Below are 25,039 nucleotides of genomic sequence, written 5' to 3'. Positions count from 1 at the left end.
CTGTCTTTTCCCGATATCTGAATAAACCAATCCCCGGGCTATTTTTGGTTCATATGCTACATACTGTATGTTGCATTGTTCTTAAACACAGAGCATACGTCACGCCTCTGTATTGCCAAGGTACCAGCTCGAGCTCCAGTCAAGTGCTTCTCGGACCAAGGCCGCGGGGTTAGTACCCATGCGGCTCCAAGTTTTAATATACTTTCTTTATGCAAACGGTTGTCGAGGCTTGAAAAATACGACTCGTCCACGTCGCTCAGTGCTGGAGTTAAACCTGGACATGATCGCTGCTATTACAGAGTTCTTGGTACAGCGTTTTCATGTTGACGGATGCATAATTCATACATTGTTTAAGCAAACATCATATTTCTTTTTCACTTCAGATAGAAGTAAGGTAGTGAACACATGGACTGTGTATTCTTACTTGGCGACATTTTATTCTCTTCTCCTACAGTTTGCCTGAACCTGAAAGCTATTTTTTTTCCTTTTTCCTCAAAAGGTGTCCAAACCTGTCGCATCACAAAATCGCCTAAATATATAATACTGGTGGAGTGGAGCGTTCACACAAAGTAGCAAAGTCCAAAGTATTCAAAAAGTTTCTCTTTACCATAATCAGACTCAGTACGTGTACCAACATTGCAATAATGCAATCTATGCCAAGTTATTAAAAATGTTTATTAAACTATATAAATCACCAATATACACAGTATATTTAAACCCTTGCTATCCTACCTTCTCTCAGTTTCTAAGCAAATAAGGAGCTAGGCTAGTCACCTGTTAAATATTTTCAGAGCTTTAGAAACCATAGCAACTTGTGTTCATTAATAAGCAACAAGATCTCCACTGACTGAGATCACAGCTCTGGCCTGAACACTAGTTTACATCTCATAAACCTGGCTAGGGTAACTTTGGGTCTACATAAAAGAAAACACAAGCACTCCATTGACTGATTGTAGATTGAGTGACTACTGGGAGAAAAAAAAAACAGTATACTGTAATTAGCCAAAGTAGTGGAGTGGCTTGTGCATGGAACAAATGTGAAAACTGCTGCTTGTCCTTCTGCTCTTTAAGCTTTAAAAAGAGCAAAACAGAAATGTGAGGCTGGTATTAGTGCTACTCGGCTGATTTGCTTGTACTGTACATGGAGTGTGCGCAGGTGAGCTATTGTGTTCACTGGGGACAATAGGGAGCACCCAGGGAGCGAACAACTTTAATTAGGACCCTAGCTTGTTGCCTGCTCGGTTACCTTTACTGCAGAGTCCTCATTCTTGTATCATTGGCTTTACCGTGCTTGTGCTGCCTGGAGTGCAAAAATGAGCTACAGTCAGGTAAGAAGGTATCCCTTCGATTAAAGGTGTGGGTGATGCAGTGGGATTACATTGCTGGTTAGAGGCTCTGATCTCACAGGAAGTGAGGAGCATTTCTCTTCAAGGCTATGATGAGCTTTGGTTATGGGAAAACATAAGAATACATGACAAGATATGTTAAATGTTAAGTCAGATATTAAGTATAGTTCAATCACGTTTAAAAGCTCAACCATGCAAATGTAATTCTATAGATGTTATCCTGTTAATCTAACTGAACCTACTGTATCCACTTTTAAAAGACTAAGTATTTGATCATACATTTAAAAATGCGGTATTGGAATTATACACTTGTGCTGCTTCTAAATTCTCCCATGGCAAATATAAGAAATCTCTATATCCATTTTCATACTTTGAACAGTTTGTGTTGAATTGCGCAGAAGAAGAAGTTAACATTGACATGCTGTGTGCTACAAAGGTGTCAAGCAAGTAGTCTTGTCAAACCAGCATTTATCTCCTGGTCAACCACTGACAAATACCTTTGTGGGAAACCTCAGACAGAAAACTCATCGACCTCGTTGTTAAGTAACTGTTTGCATAACATTGCAAAGGACATTACTGGCTTCGTGCTATTCTTTAAAAGGCTTACCCAGCCTTTCATTTGTTCTTGAGGTTTGTATGTAGAGTTCCTAGCAGCCATATACAATACAGTTGTGTTTGGGGCGTCCATGTTATTCTTTCAGAGCAAGGAGGGTTATCCCCTTTGGAACCTGTATTCAAAGGACAGGACACAATGTCTTTTAACCGGAAGATCTTAGTTTTCTGTTTTTAACGAGAACGCATTTTTGTTTTTTTGGGGGGGGGAGATTCGATACTTAATGCGACTTACATCCTATGATCATGGATTTATTCTTAAAATAATTTCTTAATTAACTTGGTTTCTTCTCAATGGCAAGGACTAAAAGGAAGATAACTCCATGCTGTATTAAAAAAGCTACAGTATGGTTATCATTTTTAGTCTACAAAATCTTGTGTTATTGTACTAGAATGTTTGCAGCACACGTTTTAAAGAAGGAGGACATAAACATTTGATCGTTTTTTTTATGTGATTTATTTTCATGCAATCCACTTGCAATTACCATCAAACCTGCTTCAGGGGTTGTTCATTTGCTTGTTTGAAGTGCCTTGCTGGGGAGAGATGGTAGGTGTGCTACCTTGTGTTATCTATCATTTATGTCATTTTTGAGTCAATTTAAGTGGGTCAGGGTGGGCCTGGCTTCTTGACTCTGCTCAGCTACAGCCGGATGGATGTCTGAAAGTTGTATCTGGCCTCCAGCTCAGGTCACCCCAGGTCTTCACTGGTAGTTTTCATGCTCACTTTTTAAGTGAAATCTTTTCGTCTGACAGTGCTTCAGATGGGCTACTATTAATACTTGTCTTACTTCCTAGTGAGTGTAAGCTGGGTACTTCTGGGACAGTGCCACTGGTGTATGAGAAGAAAAATAATCTGGGATTTTAAATTATGAAAAGGTCGCAGTATTTGTGACTTTAAAAACACAACAGTATTTGTTTTCAAATGGGTAGGATTCTTATGGTTGCGTTGCCTGTTTACTGAAATAATTCAATGCGAAAGAGACATAATTGCATATCAATGTTGTTCTTATCAGCATTTAAGAAAGAAATACAGACTTTTCTCATTTTTATTTTGCTGCTTGTTACAGGTTTTCGTTATCTGTAACCTAATTTTAGAGTCTTTAGTCTTGTACTTTTTGAGCCTGATATAGGGTCCTTCAGCACACGACACAAGATCCCAGCCGAGTCACTAAGAGGAGTCTTTCCTCTCCTTCTCCCCCCTCAAGCCTTTCCACAGAAATCACTTCTACCCCCTGCCCCTGTTCTCCCCCGGGCCCTGCAAGATGCCTGGGCAGCTCTCCTCCAACGAACCCCTGTCTACCCCCTGGAGCCCTGGCCCTCTGCAGCCGTTCCGCTTCCGGGCACGGAGAGAGGGCATGGACTGGAGGCGCTTCAGCGCCCTGGATGTGGAGCGGGTGGCCAGGGAGATGGACGTGGGCACCCTCCAGGAGTACATCGGCACCGTCACCTTCTGCGACCTGGAGGCCGAGCGCTGCCCCCACTGCCGCAATCCGGTGGACCCCGTCCTGCTGAAGGTGCTGCGCATGTCCCAGCTGAGCACCGAATACCTGCTGCACTGCCAGGACTTCCTGAGCGCCCAGGTGGCGGGGCTGGAGGACCGCCTGCAGGGGGAGCTGTCCAGGCGAGAGCGGGAAGGAAAGGAGCTCGCCCGCCTGGAGGCCGAGCTGCAGGCCGCGCGGCAGGAGGGCCGGCGCCGGAAGAAGATGATCGCCACCCAGCAGCTCCTCTTACAGGCCGGGGCCAACAACTACCACAAGGTGAGGATCTGCGCGGCGTGAGGCTGGGAGAAAATTGGATATTTTTTCATACTTTTTCAGTGCTCCTTATTTCAGACCTGCCTTTCTTCTAGACTGCCTGATGTTCCTTAGTTAAAAAAGGACCCCTAAGCTGTAAGGTCTCTAAGGTTTTGTCATGTAAATGAAAATAACAAAAAATAACTGCAAATAAGTACAGTGGAAGAATCAGGATAGCACATTGCATCTGGGCTGAGGCAACATTGACAGTGACCTGTTTCTGGACTGAACACATCTACACATCTACTGCTACATCTGTTCTCTTTCTTTCCCATTTACAACCGTTTTTTGTGCAATATACTGTATGCCAGGGACCCGTGCAATACATTCATATCTATATCTATATTTAAATCTATATTTATATTCATATGTGCAATACGATTTTTCTGCGTACTGTTCTGTTCTAGTTTGTTCTTTGTGTGTCCGGACTGTGAGTAACTCTTTTAGTGCACCCCTCACTGTACTGATTGTATTGTATGTATTGTACTATTATTATTATTGTATCATTCGTTACACTGTGGCTGTGTTGTCTGTGTAAAGCTGCTGTTGCACTGCAATTTCCCTCACGGGATCAATAAAGTATCTATCTATCTAAAAAAGAATGGAAACAAGGTATATACTGTAGCATTAAAATACAGAATTTACTTTAGTATCCCCTTCCTTGGTTAAGAAACAGTTTTGACCTGTGTTGAAAAAGCAGTATTTTACTTAAAATCATTATGATATACTGAATAATCTACCTCTGAGTGCTTGCCAGGCACTGAACTTGTAGCTCTAATATGTTGTTTAATGAGGTTGAAGGGGTAGAGGTTTTCTGTGTTTTCTTCATGAGAGCAGAGTGCTAGTGAACGAGTTCTGCTATGCAGGGAGTCGTTCATTATGAGGGTGCTGCACTGTGTTCCGCTTTACAAGTGTAAAATACATCCCACCCCTTTGTTCTTTGGCACTCGTGTTCAGGTCTTTCTTCCTTTGTCCTGTTCACTAAGGCAAAATATGATTTTAGTTGCTAAGTAAGATTCTGCTTTTCTTTTTCATTCAAAAGCACAAATTGTCTTTGTTTTTAAGAGTTGTGTTAACATTATACTGTTGGTCTTCAACACATTGTGCTCTACACATTGTGTAAATTGTGCTCTACTGTTGCTGGATTCTGACCAGTTCCAGTAAACACTTTCTGTATGTGTCATGGGGGATTTAGTATGCTAAGTCAGCTCAGCCTCGGTAGAAAGTAAATAAAAACAATATTTTGTTTCTTTACTTCTGGAACACTCACACTAATAGTGTCATGTATTCCCTTTCAGTGCCAATTCTGTGACAAGTCTTTCGTCAACTATTCCTTTCTGCAAGGCCATCTTCAGCGCAGGCATCCAGAGATCACAGATGCTGGTTAGTAGGAAGCTTTTTGTTCTCTCCTCCAGCTCTGTTCATTGTAATGCTGGCCAGACGTAGGTGTGTGACGAGGCTTTTCCATTTATTGTAGCACATGGTCTTGTTGCTCGAGGTGCTTTCTTGTGGGCTGTGGTTAGGCAATACTGGTCCAGATTCCATCCCTGAAGCACATCTGCAGTCTGAAAACTGGAAAACATGGACGCAGATTGGCAGTATCTCAGGCAGGAGAATGAAATGTGCTCTTATGTGCGGCTCCACAGAGAGACAGAAGAAGAGGCAGGTGGAGGAGATGGAGGATGGGATTGAGGAACTGAGGGCGAGACTGAAACTGACCCAGGCCAAACTGGAGGCTGAGAGGGAGGCTGAGGCTTTGAGGAGGCAGCAGGTAAGTGGGGGAAACTGGTCTATGAATAGTTTAATAAATATGTTTGAAAAATGGTTTACATATAAAACTTGTGTGTTTGGACTGTAGTCAATCACTCAGAAGAAAGTAAAATGTAAATATACAATGTTCTGAATAGAAACGATCTGCTGTTTGCCAACAGTGAAAGATGCTTTCTTCTGTTCCCTCAGGAGCTGGAGGAGCAGCGGCAGAGAGAGGCCAAGGAGAAGCAGCAGCTGGAAAGCTGGAAGGAAGAGGAGAGGAAGAAGTTCTACCAGGAGATGAACGATCTGAGGCAGCTATTCCTGCAGGAGCTCAAAGACATTGCCAGCAAGAGCTCCTCCATTGAGGCTGTGAGTCCTGGTCTCACACGCGTTGTTTTAAACATTATTTATTAAGACTGAAACAAAACCCTGAACACTTCCCCTTGCAATTTGACCTCATATTTCTAAGAAAGTTAATGTTCTTGGTCATTGGAGAATCATCAGACATGAAATTATTTAAACTGGAAATGCAGTGCAGTAAAAAAAGAATTTACAGAGATACGCCCCACCATGACGTGAGCGATTTTGGATTCAGAAAGCAAAATCCAGAAGAGCTGTTGGCCCTCATTCTGACAAATCTTAGATAGATGTCAAATTAGTCCATTGTGGTATGATGTTGCAATACAGTTTTCCTCTTCTAGGTGGAACTAGCGTACGAGAAACAAACTGATCTGTCCCTATCCCATTTACCTCTTCCTGTTAGACAGACACAAATAGGAGCTCATTATAATTCCTGTTTTCTGTTGAACATCTTAAATTCTTAAAACCTTGTGGGTGTAAAACTTTGAAATGATTTTCGCTTTTACAACTGAGGAAGTCTCCAGTCAGTATGAAAACATATTTAATTATTACCCATTTAACTAATTTGTGTTTTAAAACATATATTACTACTCCCCATTGTTATTACAATGAGAAACAGAGCAACATAAGAAAGGTTATGAACACAAGGAGGCTATTCCACTCATCTACCCTGTTTGATTGCTGGTATGTAGCTAATTGTTTGAGGATCCCATCCAGATATTTCTTGAAAGTAGCCAGGCTGTCAGTTTCAACAACATGGCTGGGTTGCTTGCTCCATAGTTACACAATATCATATCATTCATTTAAATAACAAAGGATTGTATTACTGTACATAATACAAAGTCCTAAAAATACAGGATATGGCAAAATCTGATGTCTGAATTTACTTGACAAGCTTAATGTAGAGAAGTATTTGAAACTGACAACCTGGTCATGTAATTACCTGAATGGGAATCTGAATGTCAACTTGTCACAGTGTACCCTTCATTCCAAAAGTTCTTTATGACCAGTTGAAAACACATTTCTCGTAAACAAACACATGATTCCGATTTTCTCTTAATTGGCAAGAGACTCCAAGACCTTCAGAGGAGTGGGGTTGTTGTCTCGAACCTGGGTACTTTGAGAGACACGGAAGAGGAGGAGAAGAGAGAAGCCCGAGAGAGGGAGCTGAGAGAGAAGGTTGCTCGTCAGGTGAGAGATTTAAGAGAGAGCAGCAACCACCTCTGCCATTAAGCTTGCATTTTTGTTAAGAGGCATTTAGCAGTTTTTCATAGGTGGCTCTTGGCTGTTTTCAATGGATGAACTATGAAAATCACTACTAAAGGTTGTTTCACCTTCTAGAAGAGTGAGTGGAAGAAGAAAATGAAGGAAATGCAGAACATACACCTGCTGGAGAAAGGAGAGGTAACCAGATCGTTATTTGTAGACAGATTTTTTGTTTTGTGTCAGTGTATCGGGTAGGTTGAGCAGAAGGCTGAACAACCTGGGCAACTAATGTTACCAAAATGGGCAATAAATAATAATAGCTTACACTTATATAGCGCTTTTCTGGACACTCCACTCAAAGTGCTTTACAGGTAATGGGGACTCCCCTCCACCACCACCAATGGTGCATCCACCCGGATGATGCCATAGCAGCCATAGTGCGCCAGAACACTCACCACACATCAGCTATTAGTGGGGAGGAGAACAGAGTGATGGGGATTATTAGGAGGCCATGACTGGTAAGGGGAAAACAGATTGGTAAGAGGAGAACAGATTGATGGGGATTATTAGGAGGCCATGATTGGTAAGGGCCAAGGGGAATTTTGGCCAGGACACTGGGGTTACACTCCTACTCTTTTTTGAGAAACACCCTGGGATTTTTAATGACCACAGAGTCCAGGCCCATGGTTTTTCATCTCATCCAAAGGACAGAGCCTGTTTTACAGTATATCATCACTATACTGGGGCATTAGGGCCCACATAGACCACAGGGTGAGCACCCCCTGCTAGCCCCACTAACACCTCTTCCAGCAGCAACCTTTCCAGGAGGTCTCCCATCCAGGTACTGACCAGGCTCACAGATGCTTAGCTTCAGCAGGTTGCCATTTGTGAGCTGCAGAGTGATATGGCTGCTGGCCGTGAAAAGATGAATCAGTTGTCTCAGATGCTCTTCATTGCTGATGCAGCTACGGAGCGAGATTGAGAGACTGAAGATGTCTTTGTCTGTGGATCGAAACACTGCCCTCCAGAGCCTCCAGCAGAAGATCAGCTCCCTGAGCTCCAGTATCAGACAGCGGGAGAAGGTCATAAGGTCACAGGAGGAGACGGTAACCACTACATTCTAACCTTCCAAATCAGGGTCTGCAGATTTTGTCCAAGGCTTACATTTTTGGCGTACATTTACAAAAGGAATTTTAAAACATTTCTTTTAGATGAAGGTACATCCATTTAGTACTAGACAAAATAGAATTAGCACAGTTTCAGTTTGGAACAATGTGGGAAGTTATTGGTTCTCTGGAGGAGAAAACTAGATCAAGTTTCATTTGATAATCAGATTGGTGATAACCAGCTTTACAAAATGTTTCCCCTTTTTTAAGAGCAAGATGAAGTTTGAAACATTCATATAACACAACATTCTATGTAGAATAAGTAACAGAGAGTCAAATTAGTGATTAATGGTCGCTGAGAATATTTTTTATCCTAACAACCACACCTACTGTTTGCAACTTCGGATCAACATTTTGAGGCTTAATTTAGAACTGACAGGATTATTCCAACAGTCGCTAGTAGAAGGAATTGGATTATAATTAGGTATTGAAATGGTACATAGCATTTTATTTTTATTGCACTATGATTTATGATCAGAAATGCTTAAAGTCCAGAATTCTTTGTTGTGCCCCAAATATTAAAACACCCTCTTCAATATGTCTGTTGTTTTAATCCATGCATTTTTTTTACAATGTAGATCAAAACGCTGTCTGCAAGACCTGTAACAGGTAAATCAAAATTGATCAATTTATCATAAATGAAAACAAAGGTAAATCTTTGTTTAAAAAGATATGAATACTATCTAACAAGATATTTGCATGAACCTTAAAGATGCTAAACAGTAAAAAATATATATATTTCCACTTGTGTTATTATTAAGCATAAGTGAGTAGTCCATTTAGCAGTTTTCTATTTATCTGATTTTTATATACATGTATCTTTAGATGCAACACAGCCTTCTTTTAATACTGCCATTAATTGATTTCATGTTGTTCTCTGATTTATTTAATATTTACTTAAAGGCATTAAAACATAATACATAATGTTTGTTTCAATACTTATTTTTTCTGTTTTTAATTCTTGTCTTTATATCTTATGATCTGATCATGCATATTTCTGAAAGGGTGATACATTTTGTGAAAGTTTAACTATCATTTTAGTTTCAGCTCCAGCTCCAGTAATCCAGGAAGAAGAGTCTACAGAAGAGGAAGATGAGGAAGAAGAAGGTATTTATAGAAGGAAAATCATTTGAAGCCTTTGATGAAGTGAAGATATACTGTATCAATGAGCAGTGAGGTTTGCAAAATTATAAGTTAGCCACTGTCTGGGTGCTGTCTCTTTATATGGCACATTGTTATGAACACAGTCACAGATGGTTGTGTTAAGTACTGTATATAACAGGGCTTCAGAAAGCTTGTAATAGTGACTCCCTTCAAGAAACAGGGAAGGTCAGTCTTGGCATGTTCATTCCTAGATATTATAGGACTTTAACATTTCTAATTAGTTAATTGTCAAATAGATATTTAAATAGTCATCACAGATGCTGAAAATCACATCGATAAAGAATTAGCTGGAGCAAAGACGAATGGAGTGGAATAAAAGTGCAAGGTTGACTCCTTTTGCCATATAACTTGAAAGACTTTCTATCCCTCTTGAGTCACCTGGGCTTAGCAGGCTTGAGGTGTTTCAGTTTAGCAGGTTTGACGCTCATTGTAAGAGCTGCATCTCAGAGGAACACTGGAGCTCCAACTAAACCTGACAAACTGGTGCTGTAATTACTTAGGTTTATTACTTATAATTACTTATTTAACTGAGAACTGGTTAATGGATGGTAAACAGAGCAGAGTGAAGGGCTGAAAGCTGAAATATAGTGCCACAGGGAACTGTATTAGAACCACTGTTCTTCCTAACCAATATAATGTAAATGACATGGAGATTGGTTAGTTAGTAAACTAGTGAGGTGTGCAGATGATGATAAAATAGCAGGATTAGCAAACGCTGTAGAAGCTGTAAAGGAAATGCAAAAGATCTACTTTGACAAACGTCTGGCAGATAACATACCCGTATAATGTCGACAAGCCTGTGTTGTGTTTTGTTTGCAGGACCTGAGGATATGGGTGATCTGAGACAGAAGCTGCTAGAGTCGCTACGGAAGAACCCTGACTTAGTGCGGGAGTTCAGGCCCATTCTGGAAGAAACCCTGGAGGAGAAGCTGGAGAGCATGGGGCTCCGCAAGGTACAGTCCAATCGGCTCACCTGTCACCCTGCCGCAGCTCTGAACACTTTGAGGAAGATCTTGTTCTTTCACTTTTTCAAACAAAAAAATGAATTTAGAAGTTTGTGAAGTATACACTGAGGTATTTCAAAACAGTTGTTGTGTACGTATCACCATGTTCATAGTGTGGCAACCCTAAGGGTGGTGTGCTGCACCAGTGATCTTAATAAGCAGGTTCCAGGAAAAGATACACCAACACAGGTAAGAGTGAGTGTTCTTTACTTCCAATACAAGGGACTGCAGATCAAAACCAAAACAAAACACAGAATAAAAGCCTAGCTCTCTTATCAAAACTCTAACTAGACTTCTTCCATCCCTCTTTATCAACAACTAGGCAGCTATGCCTGGACCCTCCCAAAAAGCTCACATGTCTTCATTGTTCGTCCACTGGTTGTTCCCTATGTTCCTTCTCTCACTGCTACAATGCAGTACAGTGGATCTGCCCTGTGTCACCAGATGGCGACAGAGACATGCTAATGTGAAACAAATGTGGAACAAGAAATCTGGATGTGAAAGCTTCAGCTTCCTGGTTTTTAAATCAACGCCTGGCCAATGGTCTTTTTCCTCTTGGTCAGGTGACTAAATGTGGCAGGCCATTCCCCTACAACTTCTAGGGCATGTAGTTCAGACAAGAGCTGCCATCATGCCTGTCCCTGCCAGTCTCTCACAATAGGAAAGGGTGAGCTCTGTGCTCATCCAATTTAAGCAAAATGTATTCATTGCCCTCTGACCACAGGGTATCTTTGTCATTATCAACCCTAGTTACTTAAAATACTGTAGCTGTGATTATTGTACACTACATATATCTCTGTTCCGTTGCAAAGTATATTTGTCAAGATGTTTCATTCAACTACACAAGAAATAAATGTGCAATGATACGTATACAATTATAGTTAGTAAACTGCCAGACAGAAATGTGAGTTAAATGGGCTCAGGGATTAGTGATAAAACTAATATGAAAACTGTGTTTGTGTGATTGATTAGGCAAAACTATCTCCATTGAAATGTTAAGTGAAAAGGCAACATGGGTCATGTTTCATAATTAGAACTTGTGGTATTTCTAATCATGTTAACTAGGTAACAGAACTGGCATCTGTAAAGGAATGGCACATGATGAAAAATTAACAGTGCAAGTATGGTAGAACAACGTTTGGTGAAAACACGCACTGACAGAACTTTTTTTTTCATCATTAGGGAACCAAAGGGATTTCTAAACAGACCTTCAAGACCCTAAGCTCTACAGTGGCCAGCCAGAGGCAGCAAAAAGCTAAAAAGCTCCAGGAGATGTCCAGTCTGAGAGAGAAGCTCACTCGTGAGGTCACTAAGAGAGTACGCCGCTTGCAGAAGAGCCAAGGCACCACTGTGCCAACACCTGCTGCCTCCTGTAAGGATTCACCTTGCTTCTCAAACCCATAGAGCAGAGGTTTCCAACTTAAGTACCTGATGACTTTAGAGCAAACATTCTTGTGTCGAGGTTTTAATAATAATAATTCCTTACACTTATATCTGGACACTCCACTCAAAGCACTTTACAGATAATGAGTACTCCCCTGCACCTCCACCAAATGTGCAGACCCACCTGGATGATGCAATGACAGCCATAGTGCGCCAGTTTGCTCACCACACACCAGCTATCAGTGGGGAGGAGAACAGTGATAAAGCCAGTTCATAATGGGTTATTGGGAGGCCATAAAGGCCAGAGGGAAATTTGGCCAGCACACTGGAGTAACGCCCCTACTCTTTTCGAGAAGCACCTTGGGATTTATAATAACCACAAAGATTCAGGACCTCAGTTTTACGTCTCATTGTCTGAAGGACAGTGCTTTTGTACAGTAAAGTGTCCCCATTACTATACTGGGGCATTAGGACTCACACAAACTGCAGGGTGTGCACCCCTTACTGGCCCTACTAGCAGAAACATTAGATTTTCCCAGGAGTCTCCCATCCAGGTACTGGACAGGCTCACGCCTGACAGTGGGTATATAGCATATAGCTGCTACCTGCTGTTTTGGAAATCCTCAGGGTGTGACAGGTGGAAATTATTTTTTGACTTGAATGCTACCTTCTTCCAAAATGTTTTTTATGGTATCCTGTAATTAAGAAAAAAGGTTTTAGCCATCTGCTTGACTTGTAGCAAAGATGACCATTACTACATTGAAGAACCTTTAGCTGTCTGCCCTTTATTTTTATAGACAGTGGAGTTAAAGTGAGGACATTTGGTGTGGAAGTGAAGATACATAGATACTTTATTGATCCCGTGAGGGAAATTGCAAATTAATATTGGACAATTATGGGTATTCCTGATTTTAAATTAACTTAAACCAGAAACAAGAACTAAAATGGTACAGAGAATTCAGTTTTGAATAGCACAGAGATATATTTGTATAGGTATAGGTGCACAGTATTTGTGTGTGTGAACAATAAGGTCAGAGTGTGAAAGCCAGTTATAACAAGTTGCCTTGTTATCCTCTGGTGTGTGAAGGGAAGGCTCAGGGAAGCCCTACCCAACAGAAGAGGTCAAAGACCAGGAACCCACCTCGTCCTGTTCAACCACTAGCTCCTCAGCCAGCCCCGCGGACCATTGTTACACCCAGGACCCCTCGAACCCGTCCTCAGAGGACCAGGTATGTGCAGACTTGCTACAGGACAGCGGGAGGCCACTTATCGCACCTTCTCAACATAAGGCGGTTTTGATTTTTTAGGTCAAAAAGATATTTCCTTATTTATTTTTAATGTTTATTGTTAGTGAGCGTGTCTTTGCCTTCCCAGCACACCCCCTTTCAGCTCTGAGGAGGAGTCGGGCGGTGACAGTGCCTACATCACCAGCCCAGGGAGCAAAGCCCTTCCTGCAGTCAGAGTTGTCCAGGCAGGCCCCAGGCAGAACCAGACAGTGGCCACTGAGGAGGACTGGTCTGACACAGAACTGTCAGAGGGCCCAGTCAGTCCTGGCAGCACCAGGCTTCCTGCGTCGCAAGGTGGGACTAATGCATTTGTTCTTATCCTTCCCCTGGGGGTGTGAGACATTCCAGATTTTTTTAGAAGACAAATCATCGAAAACATAAAGCACAGGCACTTAAGTTCAACTGCTTTGTTCCATGAAACCTTGGTATTTTAAAGTAAACCTTAACAAAGTGTGTCATTTTTTAATATATTCTTAATTTTTCTGCAAAATTAAAGTAAATATATAATTCTTTCTCTTTCATTCTGTAGTTATGATATTTATTGGAGATATATAAAGATACATCTTAGATATAAAGAACTGATCTACTTCAACGATTTTTGATGAGAACCAAGAATGTGCAGGCGGCTGTAAAGGTTAAAAACCACATATATTGCATTTGTTTTTTAATTTTTTTATTTTCTGCATTTATTGTCTCCTATTTTAGTGCCCAGTGCTTAACAGAATTATGTTGTCACTGGTCTCGGTGAGGCAAACTGGTATCTTCCAGGACATTGTAGCAGGCTGGTCAGGATTTTATAGTGTGTAATAAAATGGAATTAAGACCTCATTAATACAAGACTTTGGGATGCTTCTTGCTGACCTTTAGATCTATAGGCAATCTATTATCATTGTGTTGATTAATTTCCTTTTATGTCCCAGTATGTTCTTCATTTCCTTGGAAAAAATCTATTATTTGTCCTAAAAGATTCAAATTTGCTGAAGAAATGCATTAGAAATTATTTTGCCGCTGTCACCCTGACTGTATCTCAGTCTGTATGCTCTACATTTGGGTTTGTAGGGTCTGTGGTCCAATCACTCACCAAGAGCCTGGAAAAACAGCTAAGTTCTCCAGCAAGGAGGCCTGTGGGTGGGATTAAAGTGCTACCACCATCAGCCAGTGCCTCCCCAAAATCAAGCACTGTTATGAAGAACCTTCAGGTAAGAGAACTGAGATCTGGATTACTTAAAGAAAACTGGGCACGATTGATCTGATTAATAGGAAGATATCATTTTTCCTGTCCCCCTATGACTCACTTCAGGAAACTGCTCACACTCAAGGAAACCTGCATGATTCCTTTTTTTTAATAACAAATAAGTGTTTCTTCTGAATTCTAAGAATGTATCCTTTGTGTGGGATTACTGGAGGTTTGTTTTGAAGACAGCTCAAAACCTGTTCTGGTCTCCATGTTAAGGTCTTGGACAGAGGAACAGGTCTGTATCACTTAAAGCTGACAGTAAACTAGAAGATTTTTAAGACGTCTGATATCATATGAGCAGGAAGAGGTGACTGTTTCTGTTGATGGTAAAGGTTTACTGAGAGTTCATAAATCTCAGGAACATACAGTACTGTGACATGGTGCACCTTACTGTATGGCTTTCTAATTATAATACATTTTATGTGTGTTTGTCAAAACTGAACTCAAAGTTCAGTAGAAATGAGTTTCACTTCTTTGCCAAGGGATTTTCACCAATGTTTCCTTTGTTTTCTTCCTTTTTTTTTAAAGAAAAATGAGAGTTTTCTTAAGTGAGAATAGCCTTATGGGATATGAGCATGAAAACAGATTGCTCAAAGAACTCGTACAAGATGCTTTGCTCTCAAAAGTCTTTCATATACTTTGCATCCTTTTGGAAAACCATGCACAGTCCCTACCTCTCTTTCATTCCCGCATTTCAGTCACTCTGTCAGTCTCTCTTCATCTTTTCCTAGCTGTCCGACGAGGAGAGTGACCTCGAACTGTCCTCCGTTGAAGAAATCACCCCGCAGTCTTCTGCGCCCAGGGTGGCAGGGGTGCTGAGAAGCGCCGACTCTGTCGGCTCTCCCGGAACCAGTGTCTGGAGTTCCTCAGCAAGTCGGGGGGGAGCGTGGTGAGTCCTGGGAACCGCAGTGCCAAGTGGAGCAAGCACGACCTCCAGCCTGGCACACACACACAGCGGAATTCTTCTCCAGCACACACATGAGAAATTCACTCGCAGGACTCCGCACAGGCCGGAGTTCAAGAGAGGTATGTTCAGAGCAGAGGTTTTTATAACGAAGGGAAGGTTTTAAGATTATCAGTGGTGACATTAAATGTAATTTAGCACAATGAATACCATGCCTGATACTGTTTTCCCACTAATTCATTGTATGGCTCTTCACATTATATTATATTATGTCCAATATTATCAAAATCTGTCTGACCGATTCCCATGAAACAGATTGTTTTTGTTATTTTAAATATTGAATTGTTATGTTGCTCATTTTTGATAACCTTTTTAGCATCTGAGATGTTTTATAAATATTGGTCATATTACCAAATAATTTTGTTCTCGTAATTAGGTTTAATCATTACCTGGCTGGGAAAGATCTTTAGGTTTCTTGATGTGCAGCCTATTTACTACTGTATTAAGATCTTGTTGTGCCTCTACCATAATGTTCAAAAGCAAATTCTGATAAATGTTTTTTTCTTTAAGGGGAAGACATGAATTACTTATGGGTTTTTTAAATCATAGCTACAATGATAACCTTCCCTTCAAATTATGCAGGTTAAACATTTTGACTGATTTCTACCTCTAGAGACAAAAAGCAATATTCTGTGTGTGTAAATTAATTTTTGTGCAAAATTAATCACTGTGCATACCTTGATGAATTTTTCATATTCCTCTGTATAATTGGAATATATGTATTTATTTTTAATGTTTTTTTGAGGGAGTTACCAGGTTTGTATAGTTAAATCCAAGGATTGGGTATTTAAAAAATTAAAAGTTATTTCTTAATACCCATTTTTAAGATGGATCCAATGACTGAGCTCCATATTTCAAAGACAAAAACATACTTAACAACAAAACCTTGGCTTAATGAATTGCAGACCCTTTTCCAATTAAGGCACAATGAGAATCTTCAATTGAAATGCAGCATGATGTTTAGTTTTCCAATAATGAATCAGCAGTTGCCAGGCCATTGAAATCCCTGTCATACCTACCTAAAGCTTGTGCAGGTGTTATTACAAAAGCTTTTAAGTAGCTGCTCTTATCTCTAAAAGCGCTACATAACATTGTGCCCTTTACATAGTGCAGCAGGTGCTGAGCAGTAAACGTGTGAAAGACAGAAGAGCTTGTCCTCTAACAGGAGTAGACCATGGCTGGACAAAAGGAAAAAATACACCTTATTGATTCTGCAGAATTTGTACATATTCCAGAGCCTCTCAAACCACGAAATGTCAGATATGTGATTTTCCATAGCCGATGATTAATGCTTTTATAAATATTTAATTAACCAGGGTTATGATTTTTTAATTTTTAGTTTCCTGGCTGTTTTGGAGAGTGTGTCTCTAAGAACATCAGGAGTTTTTAATGATCAATTTACTCTTAAGTAGTAATTTGATGGGTTTGATGTCAAATCTAACCTTTATTATCTGCATTAGGGGGATGTTAATTACATGTAAATGTTTTTATTTATAATATGTAAAGTTTGTCAGTCTTCAGGTTTCCTTCTCGGCCTTGATGAAAAAAAATCACTCTCAAGTTATTTGAAAAATTTAATGAACAACAGCAAAATAAAAAATACACAAAAACCAGAAAAATGTTTATCCATTTCCACTTATTAACAAAGTGAGTCTCAGTCTTTCATATCATAGGTACTGTATATTTCTGGATGATTTATAACTTAGAGCACTAATGTCAAAGGTTAACTTTCTTTGTGGCAAAAAATAATTGCAGTTTTGAGACTATTGAAAGCAATACAGTACACTGTCTTTTCTAACATGTAAAACATTTCTGTGTTCTAAGTCACAATGTCCAATTTTCTAGGCAAAACCTGGTTCCAAGAATAATAGTCTGTAGTATAGTCTTAATTGGTAGGGCAATAAATGGCAAAATTAATTTTGCAAATGACAAATTAAGCAACCTAGTATTCTACATTAAAACATATAATGATTTAATTCATGCATGGTACAACACAAAAATCAAATCTAATACCTAATCTGACACAATAAAGCTTTAACATAATTCAAGAAATAAATGAGTGACTCAACACAGAAAACTGCTGTGCTTTTGCTATGAGCTGATATTTTATAAAAAAATACACAAATGACAATTAGTAAAACACAATTAAAAAATATTGAACAGAATTATTGTAGAATAACTAAAATAAGCAAAACATCTGCCAGTTCCTTTAATATTACAGGTCAATTGTCCCATTGTCAATTATTCAAGCCAGTAATGATGTTCTGTTCTGAATTTATCCTGAATCATCCTGGCCTGAATTGTTTGCGCTTTTCGGGCAATTTATGAAATCTAAATTAAAGCTTATAGGGTATTATTTGCTGTGGATGACTATTCCACAACATGAAAGTTTAATTCATACTGAAAAATAACTATTTTTTCGGTGATGATATTAAATCATTCATTCAATAAAACAGCAGTATTTGCCTGTTGGGTTTGCAAATGCACAGTATTACACAGTATTAGAGCATAATAACCTGTAAACACTTAACACAATGATGGAACATGTGCAAATGGAAATAAAATGTGTTAGGGTAAATACAAAAGCTTGCATGCTCTTTGTCAATGATGAGCTAATTGAGTAAATGAAAAAAACTTTTACAAAATTGAGTTTATGAAAAACAATGCTATTTGTTTTATCAATGGTGTCACATCACATAGCTCTGGTTATGAAAAGTGTAAAACAGTGTGTTTTGCAAAGTGAAGGTCGGTCTGCTGAGATGTTCTGATCATGTAAAATTGAAAATTCAAGACAGCAATTAATCAAGTAATACCATGGGTCCTGGCAGCAGTTTTTAGAAACTAATCCACCTCTGTCTGAAATTCCACAGTCTCCACCAGCTACCCTGTCTGATATTAGAGGATGGAAATTCCGTAGTTTTTACACATAATCAAACTTAGTAGGATTGGATCTCCTGCCGTCTTCACTGCGTGCCCTGTATCCATCATCATAACCTTGCCTGGATTTGTCATCATATCCTGGACCAGACTTGTAGATAGTGTTGTGAGAGGGAGCTTTGTAAGAAACTGCATTGTAGCTGAAATACAAAGGAAACAGTAATACAAATTATCTTATAGTTTTACATGTTAACTTTCCTCTAGTTTTTACAATAAAGACAATGTCCTTTTTATTATCTTGCTTGTTTTATTGAGTATAGAAGAGGACAAATAAAAAATAACTTTTATTTTATATATAATGTACCCATATGATTTGGTCTTTTTAAGCTTATTTCCCCTTGTTTGAAATGATCAAGTCATCTTTAAAGCCTAATTCATTGCTTGATAATAGTTCTGCAACCCATGATAATCTGAATGGCAAATCTTTCTGTTGCAGATCAGCATATGCACTGTACTGTAACTGTTTTTTACCAGATACCTGCCTTTAAATTCTCCTGTAAAATGATCAATGATATTTCTATACGAATAAGCAACAAAAAAGGGAAACTTGATGATTTTTCAAACACAAAGCTAGTATGTCGCAGAAAAGTGACCAGTTACACATGAAGAGTAGAGAAGGAAATTTACCGAGATTTTTCAGGCACCATCCCTTTGCAGGCCAGGCACATCATGATCCCTCCCACGGTCAGCAAAGCTCCTCCCACCCAGCCCACGAAGAGGGCAGGCCCGAATGTGTATCTGAAAGTTAGAATAACCACAGTAAGACGCGGCAGGAAATGAACATTGTTGAATTTTACCCTGATGAAAGCTCAAACATAGCAGGACATTCTTCCTGTGTCTAGTGTAAACAAATGATCAAAAAAGGTGTCTCTGGATTGCACTCACCTCGGCTGCAGAGATGATCCATATGCAACCTCAGTAGAGACTATTGCAAAGTTGGTCACAATCAGATTGGCGAAGACAGAGACTCCAGCAATGGCACAGATCCCTGTGAACAACATATCCACAGTCAAGAGGGAGGCACACTGTAAGGTTGTCAGATCATAATGAATGAACCTGAACATTCCGAAAGGCACAGTACTCCTCTTTGTCAGCATTTCTTACTGTTCCTTCTTGAAAATGACAAGAACTTCATAGTATTCTTCTTATTCTAACATCAAATAACATTGACGTCTGTACTGTTCCGCAAACAGTTGCACCAAGCTAATTATATGTTATGGAGGCATTATACAAGAGTGGGGTAGGTTACTTTTTTCAAATGCCATCTTGTGCAGATGGCACTTAAGTCAGTGCCTGCATTGTGTGAACCAAGCCAACAGTAGAATCGAGCTGCCTGTTAAGTACCCCCGAGTAGCAGTGTCAGAAAAGAAAGCTTTACCATACCTCCAAGGATGAACATGATCCCAGATGTCAGGGTCATATTGGCCTTGGCTGTGTCTTCCATGCTCCCCATCTTAATGCACTTGAGAGCAAAAATGGCAATGAGGATTCCAATTGCACCCAAGACGATTCCCACGATCATCAGGGCTCTCACGGCTTGGAAACTACCTGTAGGTTGACAAAAATCACAGTAAGGATTCATGTCCAAAAACTAGCAATTTCTACCTAGAGTACTGCTGGCTCTACTGCTTGTAATAGGAAGCTCATTATTCTACTTTAAAAATTGTAATAAACTGTGGCCGTGGATTTTCACTCGAAACGATGTGTGTTGTTTATTGCTCTGTATCATCGTATTTAAGATTTACGTTATCGTGCTGAAAATTATATTTCACCAAGGGGGAAATCAAGAGACTGCGTGAGGACAGTATGTTTTCCCCATGTTCATGTGGGTTTCCCCTGGAATTCACTGGTTTAATCCCACAGTCCCAAAACATACTGATAGGTTAAGCGACTTCTGGGAACATTGGCCCTAGGTGTGAGTGTGTGTGTGTGTATGTTTGGGTCTGTGTGTCTGAGATGGACTGGCATTCCATTCCAGAGTGTAGCCTGCTGGGATGGGCACTCACTCCCTCTTGACCCTAAATTGGAAGAAGCGGTGAGAAAATGAATATATGGAATGCAAATCAAGAGATGTGTAAGATCAACTGCAGCATATTAACATACTTAATGATGAGTTAGTTCAAGTCTTTTAAAGGAGGGGTAATTTCCATAATTAAACCTAGGGTCGCAGCACTGTGAGGAAACAATGCTAAACACTGCCCTACCATGTTGCCGCAAAATTTCCCAAAATAAAAAAAAAAAACATAATTTCTTAATCTTAAAACAAAAGGTGATTTTGCATGACGTACAAGACAAACTGGATTGGGTCTTCAGGACCAGAGTAGGAGAAATCAAGTGCATTTAGTAAATTGCTATAGCCATGCAAAAAGACTGTTATTTACTATGTACCATCATGTTCAAATTAGCACCCATTTAGTAAATTAGACCTAACCTGTGTTCCTTAACTAAATGTACTGAGCATAATTGACCTCCACATGGTAAAAGTATTTGACATAATTAGGAACATTAATCTTTTAAAACAGAATACTTCATAATGTACCTAGAGTATGTTTTGATCCAGGTTTATGATTAATTCTTTCAAGTCGTTTTGAGTTGGTCTCATATTGTGTACTACTAACATACCAAACATAATTTCAGTTTTCTACTTTGCAATTATACTATTTGATTTCAATTAATGAAACTAGGAAAAACATAATCATTTCAAGGTATTTTACTTACTAGATAAACTATATCAGGCTGATGTCTTTGCTGAATGATGATAACAATATTTCCATCCATATTTTTAATGTCTTGTGTCACAAAAGAAAGACATACTCTCAATACACAAATTATATGATTCCATAAAGTCTCCAGGTGATGAAAATGTTTGTTTTGGTCATTGTATTTACTCGTTTCAAAATAAAATTTAAAGTTAACAAGTACAGTGGCAGAGGTAGAATTGTGTGAATATACACGTATATACACTGAAAATCTATATCATCTTAGGTATTCTGACAGTTAGGGTGATATATTGTGTATTTCAAAAAGAATAAAGCTTTTGTCCTTTAAAGCAAGTTTTTGTGATAAATTAACTTGTCTGTATATTTCTATAACACTACATGTCAGGTTGGAAATTGACTCATTTTACCATTTTATCATTTTATCTGCGTCTGGTTTTTCTGTTTCTTTCAACTAACCAGACTCCTTAATTCTGCAACCTTTGATTTGGATGCCCCCGTGCAAATCTCATCTAGGAACAAGCTGTCCACTTACTTGGCAATCCAAGGACAGTGTAGAAAGGCCGGCATTCTGAAGTGCCATACGATTCACCAACGCAGGAGTACCAGAGTCCAGAATATACATATACACTGGTCACCAAAGTCAAATACCGATCTTGTATTTTCCACTGGTTCATGCCTGTGGCAGCAGCAACCGCTAACAGTCCTAGCATCGACAGCATAAGTCCCACCATTTGGAACATCGTGGAGGCCATTTTCTTTCCTGCAAAGTGTTCGCTGTTTACAAGCTCAACTATGCCGTCCGTTTGTTCGCGAAATGAAAGCCATGCTTTGATTGCTTATCAGTGCACACAAAACGACTGGAGCTTATCTAGTGTTTGCTTGGAATTTTCATGTTGCCTCATGAGTTTCGAGTATGGCGAAGGTAGTTTTCGAAAATAGTTTCCTTATTTTGACAATATGGGATGGGCGACGGAAGACCCAGTTTCACTATTTACTTACTTAGTTTAGACAATTTTGAATTTTTTTTATTTAAAAAAATTGACATTTCACAAAAGTAGGCTGTACTATAGATCAAATAGTTTGCCTATGTTTTTGGCTTTTGCTGAATAACTTCTATCTGAATTCTGTATCTGAGATCAATAGAAACCCATGACCTTCAGAAAGGTGTGGCTACATAGCGTAACGGTTGATTCTGCAATCTATTTTTTAAGCGGGTTCAGAATGGAAAAAAAAAACTCTTCGATAACTGATATGTTATATATAATACTAGTGCTGTGTTTTGTCTACTGTAAAATCAGAAACTAATGTCATCTTCACTGCTATAAAATTATTGAATTTTGTCTTTCTGTAAAAGAAGGAGGTTTATGTAATGAGTAATGGAGAAAATTAAAAAAATATGAATATCTCACTATGCATGTCCTTTATGTAAACATTTATAAACATGATTCTTTATTCTTTATTCCTTTATAAAATATTGGTCAAATTTGCCAGTAATTGGATGTACTGTACAAAACATGTATTTTCATTATAATTTTAAAAAGTAAGCATTTAAAAATTTAAAAAATGATTGTAATAATTTTTGAGAGAACAAATAATATTTTCCTTTCCACCACTTTCAATCTGTGTGTAATCGTTATTTGTATTGTTGTTAGTCCATTTACCATATGTTATACTGTATACCAAGATATCAAAATGTTTCCTCATGATTGTATTTCAGTCATTTCAAAAACATTTTTGCAGACACTTCCTTTGGTAAGCACATTTAAAGAAAGCATGTTACAGATCAGGAACTCGCAAAATCCTAATCTATCATAACCTTTTTAATTAAATATGATGCACTTACAATTCTGGTTTGGTATACACCTACATAAACCTTTCTTCAGAAGAATACATGAACAACATAATCATTAACATTCAGAATTCTTAAACATTGCTTAGAGCTGAACTGTAAAGATTAGTTAAAATGATGTTTCTTTAATTCATGAATCTCAATAAAAAGTGTGCGTCAGATTGGGGAGTAATTGATGAAATATAAGCTTGGACATTTTAAGAAGCAATTAGTTTTAGAGAACCTGGCTTTATTTTTCTCTTAGACACAGAGCTGTTATTGTGTGATGTTAAGACGAAGACGTGTACAGTAAACTGGCTTGGAGAAACCCTTAAGGATTTCACTCTGTTAAATTATGATCCTGACAGTGGTCTCTGATTATTCCATATTCTAGGCATGGTTATCGTCCCCTTATCCCCTCTAGGTGGATGCTGCACATTGGTGGTGGTGGAGGGGAGTCCCCATTACCTGTAAAGCGCTTTGAGTGGAGTGTCCAGAAAAGCGCTATATAAGTGTAAGCAATTATTAATTATTATTATTAACTTGGCAATATAGGCCAACTGCAGCCAGATGCCCAGCAGTGCCCCCTTCCACGGTAATGTCCTACCTGGCAGCCCAAGGATGGTAAAGTAGGGTCGGCATTCTGTGAATCCAGAGCTCTGAGTGACACAAGTTCTCCAGAGGCCCCGGTAGTTGAAGACAGCTGTTACAGGGTTGTCGTAGAGGTCCTGGGTGCTCCACTGGTCCATTCCAGTGGCGGCAATGACACCCCCAATCCCCAAAATTCCGAGAATTAAGCCCATCACTTGGCACATAGTCACTGCCATGACGCTTTTGGAGCACCTGCTATGCTGGAACCTCCACAATTATTTTCTCTCGAGTTAGGAGTAAAATGCTTTCCAGTGCTGCCTGTGGTCTGCCTTATTCGGCCTTATCGTGGACTCGCCTGTTTGACTTTCAGTCTTTGGATCAGATAGGATTGTTGCCGGGTCCCCCTACACCTCTGTGCTTGATTCTCAAAGCCCTGTTTGTTCACGGCCTTGTCATTGCGGGTTGAACAAAAATAGGGAGGGGCTGAGTGGGTGGGGTGGTACTGGGATATTGCTGTATTGCTGATGAAACTTGAAGGGGATTTTCATGGGTTTTGGCGATACTAGGACGATAGCATTGGTTGGTGATTTGTTTTAAGACTGACAAAGCAAGTCCCTATCTTTGCTTATTTATTAAAAGCCTTTGTTTCTTCTTCACAGGATACTCTCAGAAATAGGAAACTGATAATTTAACCTAATATTACACTAGCTAAGTGACTAATAAACAAGAGATACATTAACAATAGATGATGGCTTTTGAGAAGTTGCCTTGAGAGCTCATACTGTAAGTTCATGCTCATTCTATGTTCTTTCCTGCGGAAAACTCATAATTTTTAAGCCTGTGACATACCATTTAATAATCTTTGGGTCAAAAAGACAAAATGTTTTCAAAACATTTTTCTCCTTAGTCAGAATTGTGGACTTTTTTCTTAAACGAGCAAAAACATCCTGATACTGTATATTTTAGAAAGTAAACTGACAAATTGAATAACAGAGTTTCTGAACAGTTGCAATATCTCACTCTGTCAGGGTATTCCTGTATGTCAAAAGATTTAAATGTACTTAACAGTTAATGAAAACATTTGTAATGTGGCAGAAATTAGCCCAGATGTGTGTAGACCTTGTACAGGTGGCAAGAGAAACAGTAGTGGCTGCTGGTGTCTGTTGCTACACCTTGGTGATATAAACACATAAACTGAAAAAGTTCATCAGAGTAACAATATGAATCTTCTTTATGAATGACCTAAACCCGAACTAACAGAGCTACATTATAAAAGCCTGTGATACAGTGCCAACCGTAGACGGTGATGTCAAAGGGGTAATTTTGTAAATGTATGAAAATGTTTTGTTTTTTAACTCCCATATTTGTGCACTAATTGATTTGTTGTAGGTACTTAATTTTCAACATGAAAAACTTGTAGTAATTAAGCCCCCTTATCCATTCCTACTAGAATGAGAGACTTCCTCCTTTGAATAGGTTTTTGTACCCTTGATCTATCAGTTGAATGATGTTCTATTCCCTGGGAATGCCAAAAAGCAGATCCTATCTGTTACATTTTGTAAAGGAGTTGCAACCTTTCTGTGAAGTGAAGTATAAAACTGTATAAAACAAGGATATGTTTTTGCACCAGTGTGATGAATCATTTTCATCATCCAAACATTGTTCCAAAGCCACTCTGCAAAACCCCAAA

At 39.2% G+C, this 25,039-nt stretch overlaps 2 protein-coding genes across 2 annotated transcripts; one reads left to right on the top strand and one right to left on the bottom strand.

The window, feature by feature from the left end:
• The first annotated feature begins 1,313 nt into the window (after positions 1 to 1,313).
• dzip1l (DAZ interacting zinc finger protein 1 like) lies at positions 1,314 to 15,202 on the top strand. Its single transcript, XM_088914836.1, has 16 exons — positions 1,314 to 1,328; positions 3,164 to 3,715; positions 5,050 to 5,134; positions 5,398 to 5,522; positions 5,711 to 5,872; positions 6,932 to 7,054; positions 7,205 to 7,267; positions 8,035 to 8,175; positions 8,814 to 8,844; positions 9,277 to 9,342; positions 10,219 to 10,352; positions 11,586 to 11,775; positions 12,874 to 13,015; positions 13,161 to 13,366; positions 14,132 to 14,271; positions 15,041 to 15,202. The coding sequence occupies exons 1-16, from the start codon at positions 1,314 to 1,316 to the stop codon at positions 15,200 to 15,202; spliced, it is 2,337 nt and encodes a 778-aa protein (XP_088770962.1).
• Positions 15,203 to 16,837: 1,635 nt separating this feature from the next.
• Positions 16,838 to 23,766, bottom strand: LOC148836788 (claudin-18-like). The gene is made up of 5 exons (XM_088913031.1): positions 23,366 to 23,766; positions 19,594 to 19,758; positions 19,096 to 19,198; positions 18,838 to 18,948; positions 16,838 to 18,350 (listed from the first exon to the last, which is right to left on the bottom strand). Exons 1-5 carry the CDS (start codon positions 23,583 to 23,585, stop codon positions 18,194 to 18,196), a joined length of 756 nt encoding a protein of 251 aa, XP_088769157.1. The 5' UTR covers positions 23,586 to 23,766; the 3' UTR covers positions 16,838 to 18,193.
• Positions 23,767 to 25,039: the final 1,273 nt, after the last annotated feature.

Source organism: Atractosteus spatula, chromosome 4 (genome assembly GCF_055471065.1).
Source record: "Atractosteus spatula isolate fAtrSpa1 chromosome 4, fAtrSpa1.hap1, whole genome shotgun sequence".
Lineage (NCBI taxonomy): Eukaryota > Metazoa > Chordata > Actinopteri > Semionotiformes > Lepisosteidae > Atractosteus > Atractosteus spatula.
This window is presented reverse-complemented; position numbering and strand designations above follow the sequence as displayed.

Excerpts from the sequence above, each read along its gene's own strand:
- LOC148836788 (XM_088913031.1), bottom strand. The coding sequence starts at position 23,585 with ATGGCAGTGACTATGTGCCAAGTGATGGGCTTAATTCTCGGAATTTTG. Across the intron at positions 19,199-19,593 it reads GATCATGTTCATCCTTGGAG|GGATCTGTGCCATTGCTGGA; the intron begins GTATGGTAAAGC and ends TGTTGTTCACAG. Across the intron at positions 18,949-19,095 it reads GGATCATCTCTGCAGCCGAG|ATACACATTCGGGCCTGCCC; the intron begins GTGAGTGCAATC and ends TCTAACTTTCAG.
- dzip1l (XM_088914836.1), top strand. Across the intron at positions 3,716-5,049 it reads GGGCCAACAACTACCACAAG|TGCCAATTCTGTGACAAGTC; the intron begins GTGAGGATCTGC and ends ATTCCCTTTCAG. Across the intron at positions 8,176-8,813 it reads TAAGGTCACAGGAGGAGACG|ATCAAAACGCTGTCTGCAAG; the intron begins GTAACCACTACA and ends TTTACAATGTAG.